The 16,782-nt window shown below is 47.9% G+C and overlaps 1 protein-coding gene across 1 annotated transcript in view; it reads right to left on the bottom strand.

Annotated features, from left to right (window-relative positions):
* Positions 1-16,782, bottom strand: part of pkd1b (polycystic kidney disease 1b) — a 192,884-nt gene that overhangs the window by 133,786 nt on the left and 42,316 nt on the right. The window contains exons 9-11 of the mRNA XM_073026674.1: positions 11,945-15,576; positions 10,104-10,253; positions 582-719 (exon numbers count right to left, since the gene is read on the bottom strand). Coding sequence (XP_072882775.1) covers positions 582-719; positions 10,104-10,253; positions 11,945-15,576 — 3,920 coding nt within the window. The remainder of the gene's footprint in view (positions 1-581; positions 720-10,103; positions 10,254-11,944; positions 15,577-16,782) is intronic.

The raw sequence follows: 16,782 nt of genomic DNA on the forward strand, positions 1-16,782 counted from the left end.
CTCACCATGTATACCTAGCAACTGAATCTTCCTAACTAACCTCCCATGTGGGACCTTGTCAAAGGCCTTACTGAAGTCCATGTATACAACATCCACTGCCTTCCCTTCATCCACTTTCCTGGTAACTTCCTCGAAAAACTCTAATAGATTTGTTAAACATGACCTACCACGTACAAAGCCATGTTGACTCTCCCTAATAAGTCCCTGTTTATCCAAATACTTGTAGATCCTATCTCTTAGTACTCCTTCCGATAATTTACCTACTACTGACTTCAAACTTACCGGCCTATAGTTTTTCGGATTACATTTGAAATAATGACTACACTTAGTTTTAAAGTTGTCTCAGGCATAGACATTGGTTGGGAACATTGGAGAGAAATCAGCAGCTCACCTCTATTATTATAGCCTGAGTTTCTTTCACAGACCTTGAACATCTTGTGACCCCTGATGCACCACGATGGAATAGCACCCTGGATTACCACATTCCTCTTAAAGGGCACAATGGACACATCTTCAAAATGGCAAAGACCTGTGGTGACAACCCCAAACAAGAAAGCAACACGGCGAGTGGGAATGCTTACCAATAACTGGCTGCTGCAATTGGCACACCTTCCAGCCAACGAGACATGCGTACTCCTGCTCACTCCATAGCTCCAGCGGACACGGCAGGAGATACACTCCAAAAGCACGCTCGGGATCTTTCCAGCTTGGACCAGAACCTGCATGTTAAAATGTCACAGTCAGCACAGACACATAGGGACTGACACAGAGAGTCAGCACCAGATATAGGCTCTGCAATCTTCCACACTGGGTGAGACCAGACCAGCACTGACACATGACTGTTCAATACCTGTGACAGACACCGCAGTGACCAACACCAAGCATGCACTTACAAACATTGTTACATATGTTCAGTAATAGGCAGAGATTGAAGATTAAGCAACACACACAAAATGCTGGAGGACCTCAGCGGGCCAGGCTGCATCTACAGAAAAGAGTGCAGTCAACATTTCAGGAAAACAACTCTTCAACAGGACTGGAGAAAAAGATGATAAGACAGTTAGAAGGTGGGGAGAGGGGACGGAGGAATACAAGGTGATTGGTCAAACGGGGGGGTGGTGTGGGGAGGGTGATGAAAAGAGCAGGAAGGTTGATTGGTGAAAGAGATACAGGGCTGGTAAAGGAGAGGACCTCTCACCCCCCCCCCCCCCCACCACCTTCTAACTCTAACTCCTCATCTTTTTTTCTCCAGTCCTGCTGAAGGGTCTTGGCCCAAAACGTCGACTGTACTCTCTTCCATAGATGCTGACTGGCCTGCTGAGTTCCTCTAGCATTTTGTGTGTGTTACTTGGGTTCCTTGTTTATGAGAGGATTGAAGATTAGTTTTATTTGTCACATGTACATTGAAACAGAGTGAAATGTGTTGTTGTGTCAATTCAAATCAGTGTGAATTATGCCACCTCCTGACTAACACTAGAAACACTTGACCAACAGAAAGGGCTGAATCAAGGCTTTTACTTTAATATTTTACATACTAATTACAACATCAGCACCGACCCCCTCTTTTGTGAAGCAAACTCAGAACCCTACACACTATCCCACAAGTAGGTTATTTTTCCCATATCAGTCCCAACTCTCTCCTTAGTCATTTTGTTGTGATTTCTGTCAGAGGCACAGAGTTGTATAGCACAGAAATAGGCTCTTTGACCCATCACATCCATGCTAAAACCTTTGCTCAGCTACACTAATCCCAATTACCTGTATTAGCATGGGAGCCTAATGATTTCCCTATTGAAGAAACTACCCAATGGCTTCTTGGACATAGTGATGTATCTGTGTCAACCATCTCCTCTGGCAGCTTGATACTCTCATTGCAGGGTTGATTTTCAGATTGCAGACCTGAGCTCAGTTGTGGCCTAAAGGGATTCCTACTGAGTCCTTTATCATACATGTTGATGGTATGGATGAGAATGTAAGTGGTATGATTGGACGATTTGGAGAAGGCTGCATAAGTGGTGGTATAATAATGGACAGTGAAGAAGGTTATATGAAGCTACAATAGGATCTCCAGATCAACTGGGCAAGTGGGTAAGAAATGGCAGATGGAATTTAACTCAAGACAAGGTGAAGTGGGAAGTTAAACTTGGACTCACACAGTGAATGGCAGGACCTTGGAAAGTGTGGGTGATCAGAGAGACCTTGGGATACCAGAAAAAAGCTCCCTGAATCCTCTTAAATTATGCCCTGACTATGAAGATAAACATTTACCACCTGTGTCAGTACTTTCAGGAAACTATTGGTATAGACCCCGCAGACCCTCTAATCATGAACTTTCCTTAGCCCCTATCATTTACTGTTTATGTCCTTCCCCATTTGACTTCCTAACAAACATTACCATGTACTTGTTGGAACTAAATTCCATTTGCCAGCACTCTGCCCAACTTTCAAACAGATCTAAATACTGCTTCCTTGCTATACACAACGTTAACCATTTTTTTTTGCATCATTTGGAAACTTTCTAATCATACCTCCTGAATTCACATCCAAGTTATTAGCATAAATCAGTAACAGCTGGCATCCCATCAGCAATCCCTATTGTACACAACTAGTCAGTCAGTAAAACACCACTGCCCTGAGCCATTCCAACTTTGGATCCAGTGGACAGCTTAATCGTCTAGATCAGCTTATCATAGGGAACCTCGGCAGATGACTTACTGAAGCCATCTACCGTGCCGTCATCAATCTCCTTTCTTTAATTCCTCAAAAGTACATTTATGTTAGTGAACAGGATTTTGCACCACAGAGCCATGCTGATGATCCCTAATCAATCCCTGCCTTTCAAAATGTATAGAGATCCTGTCTCTCAATAATTGCTCTACCACTAACATGTTTACCATTTGTAGTTACCTAGCTTATCCTTGCTACCTTTCTTAAATAACAGAACAATACTAGCCACCCTCCTTCTGGCACCTCACCTGTAGCTAATGAAGATACAAAAATCTCTATCAGGGTCTTAGTGATCTTCTCCTTTGTTTCCCATAACATTCTGGTAGATCGCAGCCAGAGATTTACCTGCCATTGTGTATTCCAAGACATCTAGCACCAGACAATGTTCCAGCCAATCAACAAGTCCCTCCCTGAACTCACTAACGTCCACATCCTTCCCTTTGGTGAATACAAGTGAGAACTTGGACCCATTACAATTTGCCGATTGCCAGAATAGGTCAATGGCAAATGCAATCTCAATGACTCTTCACACAGCATTAGACCACCTGGACAACACAAACACCTATCTCAAGATGCTTTTCTTCGAGTACAGCTCGGCATTTAATACCATCATTCCCACAATCCTGATTGAGAAGTTGAAGAACCTGGGCCTCTGTACCTCCCTCTGCAAATGGATCCTCAACTCCTTACCAGAAGACCACAATCTGTGCAGATTGGTGATAACCTATCCTCCTCACTGATGATCAACACTGGCGCACCTCAGGGATGTGTGCTTAGCCCACTGCTCTACTCTCTGTATACACATGACTGTGTGGCTAGACAAAGCTCAAATACCATCTATAAATTTGCTGACAATACAACCATTGTTGGTAGAATCTCAGGTGATAACAAAAGGGCATACAGGAGTGAGATATGCCAACTAGTGGAATGGTGTCTCAGCAACAACCTGGCACTCAACACCAGTAAGATGAAAGAGCTGATTACAGATTTCTGGAACGGTAAGATGAAGTAACACAGACCAATCCTCATAGAGGGGTCAGAAGTAGAGAGAGTGAGCAGTTTCAAGTTCCTGGGTGTTAAGATCTCTGAGGATCTAACCTGGTCCCAATGTATCAATGTAGTTATAAAGAAGGCAAGACAGCAACTATACTTAATTAGGAATTTGAAGAGATTTGGCATGTCAACAAGTACACTCAAAAACTTATATAGTTGTACCGTGGAGAGCATTCTGACAGGCTGCATCACTGTCTGGTATGGGTTGGGGGGGGGTCTACTACACAGGGCTGAAAGAAGCTGCAGAGGGTTGTAAATCTAATCAGCTCCTTCTTGGGTACTAGCCTACAAAGTACCCAGGACATCTTCAGGGAGCAGTGCCCATTAGTAAGGACCTCCAGCACCCAGGGCATGCCCCTTTCTCACCGTTACCATCAGGTAGGAGGTACAGAAGCCTGAAGGCACTTACTACCTCTATATAATTATGATCTGTCTTACTTTGTCAGATCTTCTCTCACACTGTCGAAATCAACCATCCCATAATTTAGGACTTTGACTTGAGGACCAACTTTATCCCTTTCCATAACCAAATTGAACCTTACAGAATTATGATCATTCTTTCCAAAATATTCCCAAACTGGATCTAGTGTTTTCCTGGCGTATATGGCAAATAACTTCTTCTCAGGTTTCCAGCCAGGTACAGGTATCGACTTTAACTGATGGTTCGATCACAAACTCCGCCATCCTCATCAGGGATGATGCCTAGGTGTGTCTAGTCAGGTGCTCTTTATAACCTTATCGTTCCTCCCTCCTGACTGGTTACTCCAATCAGGTTTCCACTGTCCAACTTTGTTTACAATCGAATTCCAGTTCTTACTTTGAACTAGACATTCGTCCTTGTTAAAATTCTTTTCCTCTAGTTTTATTTCAATGGCTTCCGTTACCAGGCCATCCCAAAAGTCACTGGTGCAGCACATTGGTTTTGTGCTGAAGTCAATCCTATGACCATTTCAAATGTAATGCTCTGCTATTGCCGATCTCTCTGGGTAACCCAAGTGGATACAACTCCTGGGATCCTTGATGCAGGTTTCCACTGCGTGTCCCGTCTGGCTGATATATGCTTGTATTTAATTGGGATTCGATTGTAAATAAGGTGGGGCAGCGGATGAGACTAACCAATCAGAAAAGATGGACAACGGGATTGTATACCACCAGACTAGACATGCCCAGGCGTCACCCCTGATGAAGATAGCAGAGTTTGTCATCAAAAAGTCGGTTAAAATAGTACCTGTACCCAGCTGGAAGCCCAATAAGAGTTTATTCCCAAACTGACCGCCCAGTCTCATTTCCAAAGTTAAAGTTAAATTCAACAATTTTTCTGGTAGGGTTGTATAATACGAAGACGATCAAAGCTTGCAACAGGATCTGGAGCAGGTAGTGAAAGGGGCTGAAAAATGGCAGGTGGAAGTTAATGCAGCTGAGTGTGAGGTATTGCGTTTTGGAAGAACAAACCAGGGTAGGACTTACATGGTGGGCCATAGGGCACTGAAGAGTGCGACAGAACAGAGGGACCTGGGAATACAGATCCATAATTGCATCACAGGTTGATCGGGTCGTAAAAAAAGAATTTGGCACCTGCCTCGGAAGGTAGTGGAGGCCAATTCTCTGGATGCTTTCAAGAAGGAGCTAGGTAGGTATCTTATGGATAGGGGAATCAAGGGATATGGGGACAAGGCAGGAACCGGGTATTGATAAGGAATTGATCAGCCATGATCTCAAAATGGCGGTGCAGGCTCGAAGGGCCGAATGGTCTACTTCTGCACCTATTGTCTATAAATCATTATACTGACTACAGGAATTGAAATGTTATGTTGAAATTTTGTGAGATATATGTGAGGCCTAATTTGAAGTATTGTGTCCAGTTTTGGTCACTTACGTACCAGAATGATATAAATAAGACTGAAAGAGTGCAGAGAAAATTTACAAGGATGTTGCCAGGACTTTAGGACCTGAGTTACAGGGAAAGGTTAAATAGGTTAGGACTTTATTTCCTACGAAGTAGAATATTGAAGTGAGATTTGATAGAGGTATACAAAATTATAAGCTTTATACTTAGGGTAAATGCAAGCAGACTTTTTTCCACCGTGGTTGGGTGAGACCACAACTAGAGGTCATGGGTTAAGGGTGAAAGGTGAAATGTTTAAGGGGAACATAAGGGGGAACTTCTTCAGTCAGAGGATGGTGAGAGTGCAGAACGAGCTGCCAGCACAAGTGGTGGATGCAGGTTCAATTTCAACATTTAAGAGAAATTTGGATAGGTACATGGATAGGAGGAGAGGGAGTGCTATGGGACAAGGCAGATTAATGGTTTGGCATGGGCTAGATGGACTGAAGGGCCTATTTCTGTGCTGTAGTGTTCTATGACTCGATGGCTTAACCCCAGCATAGTGATTGTCCCCTATAAGGCCTCATTGGGTGATCCCTCCAGAATATCCTTTCTACATACTTCATGATGTTTCCCAGTTCAGTAGTGTGACTCCTTCTCCTCCTTTACATTGCACTCCGTCACAGCTGAAACTCCTATATCACAGAACATTGAGCTGTTGGACTTGTCAGTCCTTCAGTTAGGAGGGACAGGACAGCAGATGCTGGAAATCTCAAAAAAATGCTGGAGGAGCCTCTATGGCTGCAATAATGTTGTAATTTTATGCCAGTGGATAGATAGATAGATAGATAGATAGATAGATACTTTATTCATCCCCATGGGGAAATTCAACATTTTTTCCAATGTCCCATACACTTGTTGTAGCAAAAACTCATTACATACAATACTTAACTCAGTAATAATATGATATGCATCTAAATCACTAACTCAAAAAGCATTAATAATAGCTTTAAAAAAAGTTCTTAAGTCCTGGCAGTTGAATTGTAAAGCCTAATGGCATTGGGGAGTATTGACCTCTTCATCCTGTCTGAGGAGCATTGCATCGACAGTAACCTGTCGCTGAAACTGCTTCTCTGTCTCTGGATGGTGCTATGTAGAGGATGTTCAGGGTTTTCCATAATTGACCGTAGCCTACTCAGCGCCCTTCACTCAGCTACCGATGTTAAACTCTCCAGTACTTTGCCCACGACAGAGCCCGCCTTCCTTATCAGCTTATTAAGACGTGAGGCGTCCTTCTTCTTAATGCTTCCTCCCCAACACGCCACCACAAAGAAGAGGGCGCTCTCAACAACTGACCTATAGAACATCTTCAGCATCTCACTGCAGACATTGAATGACGCCAACCTTCTAAGGAAGTACAGTCGACTCTGTGCCTTCCTGCACAAGGCATCTGTGTTGGCAGTCCAGTCTAGCTTCTCGTCCAACTGTACTCCCAGATACTTGTAGGTCTTAACCTGCTCCACACATTCTCCATTAATGATCACTGGCTCCATATGAGGCCTAGATCTCCTAAAGTCCACCACCATCTCCTTGGTCTTGGTGACATTGAGACGCAGGTAGTTTGAGTTGCACCATATCACAAAGTCCTGTATCAGTTTCCTATACTCCTCCTCCTGTCCATTCCTGACACACCCCACTATGGCCGTGTCATCAGCGAACTTCTGCACATGGCAGGACTCCGAGTTATATTGGAAGTCAGATGTGTACAGGGTGAACAGGACCGGAGAGAGTACGGTTCCCTGTGGCGCTCCTGTGCTGCTGACCACTGTGTCAGACCTACAGTCTCCCAACCGCACATACTGAGGTCTATCTGTCAAGTAGTCCACTATCCAATCCACCATGTGAGAGTCTAATCCCATCTCCGTTAGTTTGTGCTTTAAGATCTTGGGCTGGATGGTGTTAAAGGCACTAGAGAAGTCAAGGAATGTAATCCTCACAGCACAACTGACCCCATCTAGGTGAGAGAGTGATTTGTGCAGCAAATACGTGATAGCATCCTCCACTCCCACCTTCTCCTTATACGCAAACTGAAGCGGATCCCGGGCGTGCCTGGTTTGTGGCCTCAGATTCTGTATTATCAGCCGCTCCATGGTCTTCATCACGTGCGACGTCAAGGCAACAGGTCTGAAGTCATTCAACTCCTTTGGTTGTGGTTTCTTCGGTACCGGGACAATACAAGATGTTTTCCACTGTCTGGGTACTCTTCTCTGATCTAGACTCATGTTGAAGATGCGCTGTAGTGGTTCTCCCAGTTCAGTCGCACAGGCCCTCAGTAATCGTGGGGAAACTCCATCCGGTCCAGCCGCCTTGCTGGTACAGATCTTCCTCAGTTGACCTTCCACCTGTGCAGCCGTAAACCTGGGCGTGGGCCAGGTCTCCTGTGAGTGGATATTTTCCTGTGAGGGAAGTAAGCCTGTTTGTTTGTTTGTTTGTTTTTAGCTGCCAGTATTTTCGTACCCTCGCTTTACTTTCCACATCTCCCTTTGAACTTTTTTGCTATTTCCATAAAACTCTTAGCTTCTAACAACATTAATTTGTGGACATCTGGCCAACTTCTCTTGCTTTTTAAGAAAAACTTTTCAACTCTTTAAGAAGGGAGGGTGGCAGGAAAAAGGATTATATAGGCCAGTTTACATGACTTCAGTGGCTGGGAAGGCAGGGGCCCTATAAAGAAGGTGGGGGGAGGGTGGGAAGGAGAAGGCTGGTAGGTGCCAGGTGAAAAACCAATAAGAGGAAAGATCAAGGGGTGGGGGAGGGGAAGCAGGGAGGGGATAGGCAGGAAAGGTGAAGAAGGAATGTAAGGGGAAAGCACTATGGGTAGTAGAATTACCGGAAGTTGGAGAATTCAATGTTCATGCCAAGGGGCTGGAGACTACCCAGACGGTATATGAGGTGTTGTTCCTCCAACATGAGTTTGGCCTCATCATGGCAGTAGAGGAGGCCATGTATAGACATATCCGAATGGGAATGTGAAGCAGAGTTGAAGTGGGTGGCAACCGGGAGATCCTGTCTGTTGTGGTGGATGGAGTGGAGGTGCTCGACGAAGTGGTCCCCCAATCTGCGTCGGGTCTCGCCGATGTAGAGGAGGCCGCACCGGGAGCACCAGATGCAATAAATGACCCCAACAGACTCACAAGTCAAGTGTTGCCTCGCCTGGAAGGACTGTTTGGGGCCCTGAATGGTGGTAAGAGAGAAGGTGTAGGGACAGGTGTAGCACTTACGCTTGCAGGAATAAGTGCCAGGTGAGAGATCTGTGGGGAGGGACATGTGGACCAGGCAGTCACGGAGGGAATGATCCCTGCGGAAAGTGGAGAGGGGTAGAGAGGGAAAGATGTGCTTAGTGGTGGGATCCTGTTGAAGGTGGCGGAAGTTGTGCAGGATAATATGCTGGATCCAGAGGCTGGTGGCGTAGTAGGTGAGGACAAGGGGAACTCGGTCCCTGTTGTGGTGACAGGAGGATGGGGTGAGGGCTGAAGTGTGGGAAATGGAGGAGATGTGTGTGAGGGCATCATTGATGACGGCAGAAGGGAAACCATGATCCTTAAAGAAAGAGGACATTTGAGATGTCCTGGAATGGAAAGCCTCATCCTGGGAGCAGATGCGGCGGAAATGGAGGAACTGGGAATAGGGAATAGCATTTTTGCATGTGGCAGGATGGGAAGAGGTATAGTTGAGGCAGTTATGACAGTCAGTGGGTTTATAGAAGATGTCAGTGAACAGTCTGTCTCCAGAGATGGAGACCGAGAGATTGAGAAAGGGGAGAGAAGTGTCCGAGATGGACCAAGTGAATTGGAGGCCAGTTGATGAGGCAACAGTTGATGAAATTGAAGCAAAGTTGATGAAATTGATGAGCTCAGCATGGGTGCAGGTTAATACTTGAGGGCTTAACATCTTCCTCTATTCCCATGTAGGTTTTGTGTGCAAGGATGTTTCAACTGCCGCAGGAACTGCTGGTGCTGCTTTTCCTGATGGTTTCCAGAATCTGCTGCTGATTGTCATCTATCACACTGCTGTTATTTCTATGCAAAGGCACATTCCAACGCAAATGTGCATGCATGCACACAATTGCACATGTACACACACATACACAGCACAAGCCTGCACTGGCACTGCCCCTCTCTAGCCAAGCTGTGTAACTCTGTTGTATCCAACAGCTGATACAATATCTTCTGAGAACAAAAGCTGTGGTCTTTCCTATTGCCATCCACACTGTGTTGCCTCTGCACTATCCTGCAGATTTCACCATATAACTGCAGGTCTGCAAGGGCTGATAGGCAAATACAGGTATGTATTGGTAGATATGTAACTGCAGATATGTATTGATAGAAAAAGAATGTTGAAATGTGAACTTCCATTCTCATGTTATCCTTGTTCCTCAGTGTATCTGCACTCTCCAAGTCCTTTCTGTACAACAAGTCCATTATCAGTCAGGACTCACCGTTTGAGTGGCATGGACCTCCTCCCTCCCAGGCTTGCCGACGGTCAGTGTGAATGTGTATGTAGCACCCAGCACCAGTGTGTGCCCAGGGATGGTGACAACAGAATTGCAACAACTGGGAGCAGGAATACAGAGAGAAGTGGACTGATCCTGAAGCAGAGAATAAAATGGTAGTTATTCATATGAGTAACACAACAGCCTGCACTCAGGTTTCACCCCTCTCCTTCGCCCCTACCACCTTCAGAGGTAATTGAATGGACAAAAGTTTGACTCTCTCAGCTAGATTTTGATCTAAGCCAGGTCTGATATAAGATAGTCAGCATCATACCCACAGCCTCACACCTTTCCATCTGTTGACTAAGAAAGAGTTCTCATCAGACAGAGGACAGGCAGTTTCACAGGTACCATTTGTCCTGTCTGATCTCTAGACTGGCTTGATTTCCCCAAGGGGTCAGACAATTCTCGCAAATATTTTCTCCCACATTGGTTCTGCTTTTCATTTCTCGCCTCACTCTACCTGATAATAGGAAATGGCCATGCTTGATTTGCAGGACATCGTGGTATGGTCAGGCTCAGAGCACACACTGACCCATTCCAGGCCCTTTACTTTCCTGATGTTGACAATGAATTTCAAGTAACTGTTTTATCCAACTAGCAGTTAGGATCTAAAAATCACCCGAGGCTGGTGCAAACAAATCCAATGTTAATCTTCAAAAGTGAATGGGATAAGCGCCCCGAGGACCAAATGTAGAGTGGATAAGTGGGGTTACTTGGATATTCCTTCAAATCTGACTGACTAAACACAATGACTCTGCCATGTGCAGAGAGTAGCACAGGGAACTTGGAAGTCTACAACAGCACCACCCTTGTCTGCAGGCTTGATAGTGAAGGTGGGATTGGTATGGAGAGCAATACGTTCCCTGGGTGTGAGGCTGGAGTGAGCGAGGGGAATAGAGAAGTCATAAATGGATTCTCGTTTTTACCACTAGCCCCATTGCCCATGTCTGTCCAGTGAAGGTGAGCTTTGCCTTACTGTGCTCCAACATCCGTCCGGTGAAGGAGCTGAACTTTGCCTTACTGTGCTCCAACATCCGTCCGGTGAAGGAGCTGAACTTTGCCTTACTGTGCTCCCTGCTTCTGTCCAGTGAAGGTGAGATTTGCCTTACCATGCTCCCCCGTCTGTCCAGTGAAGGTGAGATTTGCCTTACCGTGCTCCCCCGTCTGTCCAGTGAAGGTGAGATTTACCTTACTGTGCTCCCCCGTCTGTCTAGTGAAGGTGAGATTTGCCTTACCGTGCTCCCCCGTCTGTCCAGTGAAGGTGAGATTTGCCTTACCGTGCTCCCCCGTCTGTCCAGTGAAGGTGAGATTTGCCTTACCGTGCTCCCCCGTCTGTCCAGTGAAGGTGAGATTTGCCTTACCGTGCTCCCCCGTCTGTCCAGTGAAGGTGAGATTTGCCTTACCGTGCTCCCCCGTCTGTCCAGTGAAGGTGAGATTTGCCTTACCATGCTCCCTGCTTCTGTCCAGTGAAGGTGAGATTTGCCTTACCGTGCTCCCCCGTCTGCCCAGTGAAGGTGAGATTTGCCTTACCGTGCTCCCCCGTCTGTCCAGTGAAGGTGAGATTTGCCTTACCGTGCTCCCTGCTTCTGTCCAGTGAAGGTGAGATTTGCCTTACCGTGCTCCCCCGTCTGTCCGGTGAAGGTGAGATTTGCCTTACCGTGCTCCCCCGTCTGTCCAGTGAAGGTGAGATTTGCCTTACCGTGCTCCCTGCTTCTGTCCAGTGAAGGTGAGATTTGCCTTACCGTGCTCCCCCGTCTGTCCGGTGAAGGTGAGATTTGCCTTACCGTGCTCCCCCGTCTGTCCAGTGAAGTTGAGATTTGCCTTACCGTGCTCCCCCGTCTGTCCAGTGAAGTTGAGATTTGCCTCTTGCAGTGCCAGCTGTACACCAGGTGGTCCTCCTCTCGCATCTGGATGTCTGGGTCATAGGACTGGGAACCATCCAGCACCAGGTCCTGGTGTATAGCCCAGCTTCGGCGTGCACCCCCTTCAATGATGGCTACCAGCCTGCTTCGCACCACTTGGACCAGTGCTTCTGCCTTCCCATGCAGCTGAGTTCCACCCAGTGCTGCCGTGACCTGCAGGCAGATTGGGCCCAGGGGCAGGGCCAGCCGAGGAAGGGTCAACAATGACTTGCTGAGTTGGACAGTGGGGAGAGGCAGGGGTCGGTGGTGACCCGGCCTGTGGCAGTCAGCCCCCATTACCACCTGCCAGAGATAGTGAACTGGGTAGGATGTGCACCCGGTCAGCTCAACATCAGCCTCAAAGTAACTGGGTTGGGCTCTGGCCACAGACGGGGGTGGCTGCACCAAGCGGACAGCTGGAGCCTGGCAGTTGGGCTGTGGCAGCACCGTGACCAACAACCTCAGCACCCCAGTCACGCTCACCTCATTGAACGTTCGGGCGTGCACGGTGTAGCGGCCAGCAGCCCTGTAACGGTGTTGGGCTGTGCAGCCCTGACTAACGAAGGTCCCATCCCCATCCCCAAAGTCCCACCAGTACTGGACATTGCTACCCCCAGCTGCCGGTAGGTGGATGGTCGCCAGTTCACCCGCTAATAGCGGAGTGCGGTTGATCCGAAGGCCTTCCGCTGCCATCACCACCGGCAACTGCACCCGAAAGCGTTGGGTGACAGTCAATGATCCTAGCCTGCTGGCGGCCCGCAGGCGGACAGTGAGCAGCCCGGCAGTGCCAGGTGTGTAGGCGACGCTGGGCCCGGCCAGGCGGCAGTCGGAGGAACCGGGCAGCTGGAAGAACCAGATGAGGCTGGCAGCCCCACCAGCCCACAGCTTGGCGCATATCCTCAGCTCTTGGTGCACCTCCACCGCTGGCCATTGCCGACTGGTTTGCAAGAAGGCGAGGCTGTGGGTGTCCCTGGGCAGCCAAGCAGCCGTTTCCAGGACGGGGATAGAGAGGACAAAGCGTACGATGCTACCCTGTTCCACTGACAGGTTGAAGGCAACAGCATCCACCACCCCAGCGACTGTCTCGTTTGGCATTATTACCAAGCCTTGAACCGCGATGTCATGGTGGACCCATTCCCAGCTGATTCCATTGGAGGCATTGAGACTCAACAGACAGACACCCACTCTCCCGAGGGCGTGCTCCGTGGTATGGTTCCCCTGCCAGGTCTGGATACCTCTGTCTCCCAATAGACTCCATTCCCAGGCTATGTCAGTGCCTGTGCCCACAAAGCCATGGAGGAAAGTAGTGGCATTGGGTGGCAGAAGGAAGAAGGGTGACCTGCCCATGGTGGAGGAGTTAGCTTCAGAAATGGGGTCCAGAATCCTCAAGGTCAATGAGCTCTCAGCACACCCCAGCTTGTTGCAGGCAGCTGCCGTCACCGTTGTGGTCCCTGCAGAGGTGGGAAGGTAGGCCAGTGTGGAGGTATTGGTCCTGGTGTGATTCTCATCTCCCTCAATGGTCCACTCATACTGCAAATCTGTCCCTGAAATGACAGCCACCTTCAGATGCACCAGTTGTCCCGTGACTACCTCATGTGCTGATGCAGTAACCTCCATTCCATGGATACGTTCTTGCACAAAGATCTCCTTGCTTTGGTTGGCCTCTCCGAGACCATTTTTGGCCACCAAAACTGCCAGGTAATGCCCAGCTTCCTCTGGTTGAAAGACCACAGTCGAACCTTGACCAGTAATGACTTTGACAGGACCCCGACTGATAATCCACATATAGGACAGATTGGAGCCATGGGCCAGGTGTGCATGCAGCAGGCACGCCTCTCCGGTGGCAGAAAAACTGCCCTCAATCAGGTCACTGCTGGATATCTCCAGGTCTCGGATCCTCTCCACAGCCTGAACAGTGATGGCTCCTGTCTCTTCACTCACTTCATTTCTTGCTGTCACTTCTACAACATAAGTGCCAGGTTCTTCAAAATTGTACTTGAAATTGGAGGATCCCTGGTGTTGGGCACGTTCTCCCTGAACAGCCCACAAATAGGAGACCCCATCACCTGTGCCCAGCCGGGTGGCAAACACTACATCCTTTCCCATCTCTACTGCTGACCGCTGGGTACTAATGCTAAGCTCTGTGATAGGCGTTACCACCCGGATGCTCAGATGCTTCTCTAGGTGACTGACCAGGTTCTCCCCAACAACAGTGACAGTGTATGGGCCGGGTTTCCAATATATGTGTAATTGTCCTTGACCCAGTCTCGGCACAGTGCCGTCGCCAAAGTCCCAGCGGAAGGTGGAGTTTGTGCCCAAAGCCCCGCTAAGGTGGAAAGTGTAGGTCTTGTTCAGGGAGAGGTATTGCTGACCATGCCCATCATGGGAGATGGTGAAGTCCCCAACCTTCTCCTGGACAATCAGTGAGCAGGAGCTGCTTTGCTGGTCGACATGGTTCCTGAGGTGGACCGTGACCAGGTAGATACCTGCCTGGCTGTAGCTGAATGTCACCTCCCTACCACCGGACCAGAAGGATCCTGACACCCCCAGATCCCATCGGTACTCGTAAGGATGCCATTCATCTTCCCTGGGAACCACTTCGGCTACCCACTGCACCTGCTCCCCCAGCAACGCTGAGGAGTGGCTGGCCGAAAGGTGGACAGAAATGATGGGCGCCTGGATGCAGACAGTAGCTTGCTGGTGGGCCTTGCTGTAGGGGCTGCTGGCAACAAGTGTGACGGTGTAGTTGCCAGCAGCGGCGTAGGTGTGGTGAGCCCTAGAACTGCCCAGCACAACCAGGGATGGGCTGCCGTCTCCAAAGCTCCAACAGAAGCGGGTTCCATTTCCCACCCTGGTCAGCCAGGCCTGGAGGGATACTTGGCTCCCTGAGGCCATGCAGCCTGGACCTGTGATGTTCACCACCCTCAATACATAGACCTGGGCAACCACCGATCGGCTGGCTGAGCTGACTGCGTTTCTGGCGATGACGGTAATGGTATAACTCCCTTCGGCTGCATACGTATGGGAGATGGTGGCTGATGTCAGGTTGCCGAAGGAGTTGCCATCTCCCATGTCAAAGGTCCACAGTATGTTGGTCCCAGCTGAAGTCTTGGCATGGACCAGCATTGGGGAGCTCACCTCCCCTTGACCACTGATGGTCACCGTAAGGCCAGTGATCTTCTCCTCCACCCTTACCACCACATGGCAGCTCAATACACTGGCCATGTTATCGGCCACCAGTGAGACATTGTAAACCCCCTTCTCTTTAAACCGGTGGCACATGGTGGCATTCATCCCCTCAACTGCAGGAGTTCCATCACCAAAGTTCCACGTGTAGAATATCTCATTGGACAAGGGTTGAGGGGAGGCTTCAAATGTAACAATCCCATTGACACTAGGGTGGTCTGGAGCCAGGTCACAACTCAGGTCTAATAGAAGGCTACGGACATACACAAGGATGCTGGTCATCACACGGCTCCACTGAGCATGGATCTCCACTTCCACGTGGTAGACACCTAGAAAAACACCATTTCAATTATTGGTAGAATTCTGGTGCTTCTACACAACTGCTCTCCAATGATTTTTGGGGGACTGATGTAAACTTCCCATTTGAGAAAGTTCAAAAGGATGGTGCCAAGCAAAGTCGTGACATGACAGAATGGGGAACAGAAAGGAGTGAGACTTGAGAGAGGGGGAGGGAAATAGTGGCAGTGTTTGAAAGAAAGAGAAAAGAGACGGCAAAGAGAGGCAGGTAGACATAACAAAAGAGAAACACATGATCAGGTCATCAAACCCTTCAGCCCATCTCTTCCATGCTGCCCAAGATGCCCATCTAAGTTAGTCCCTCTAAATCTTTACTATTCATGTAGCTGTCCAAGTGTCTTTTGAACATTGTTGATGTACCTGCCTCAACCACTTCCTCTGACAGCTCAATCACTCTCACGTTCTTATTAAATCCTTCACCTTAAACCTATGCCCTCTAACCCAAACCTGGGAAAAAGACCAAGTGTATTCATCATACCTATGCTGCTCATGACTTTATACACCTCTGTTTCAATAGATTGCTAGCTGCAAACCTCTATAACCCAGTTCCCCCCCCCCAAAAAAAAAAATCACTGTAACTCTCCTCTTCCCTGCTTATGGCATCTCTCCTATTGCAAGGTGACTGTAACTGAACGCAATTTTCCAAATGTGGCCTCACCAACATCTTGTACAACTGCACCATAACATCCCAACTTCCATATTCTGACTGATGATAGGCAGTATGCCAAAAGCTGCCTTCACCATCCTATCAACATATACTACCACTTCCAGGAAACTATCTCCATATACTGCTAGGTCCATCTCTTCTACACTTCCTAGGACCCTCCCATTAACTGTGAAAGACCTACTCTTATATGTCTTCCCAAACTGCCATACCTGCATTTATCTGAATTAAATTCAAATTGCCATTCCTCAGTCCACTTACTCAGGAGATCTCTCTAATTCTTAATAACCACCTTCAATTCCACAAACAGCAACTATTTTAGTAACTCACTAACCAGGTTTCTGTATCATGCCTGAGGTGCTGTAACATTTCCATTTTCCAAGCCAATCGATCTTACAAAAAAAACGTATTGCTACATCAAGGTTCAACATGAGGTCAAGTAACAACACCTCATCTTTTGTCTGGATACATTGCAGCCTGCAGGATCGAATCTCAAATTGTCCAACTTTAGATA

The sequence above is a fragment of the Hemitrygon akajei genome, chromosome 22 (assembly GCF_048418815.1).
Source record: "Hemitrygon akajei chromosome 22, sHemAka1.3, whole genome shotgun sequence".
NCBI classification, from domain to species: domain Eukaryota; kingdom Metazoa; phylum Chordata; class Chondrichthyes; order Myliobatiformes; family Dasyatidae; genus Hemitrygon; species Hemitrygon akajei.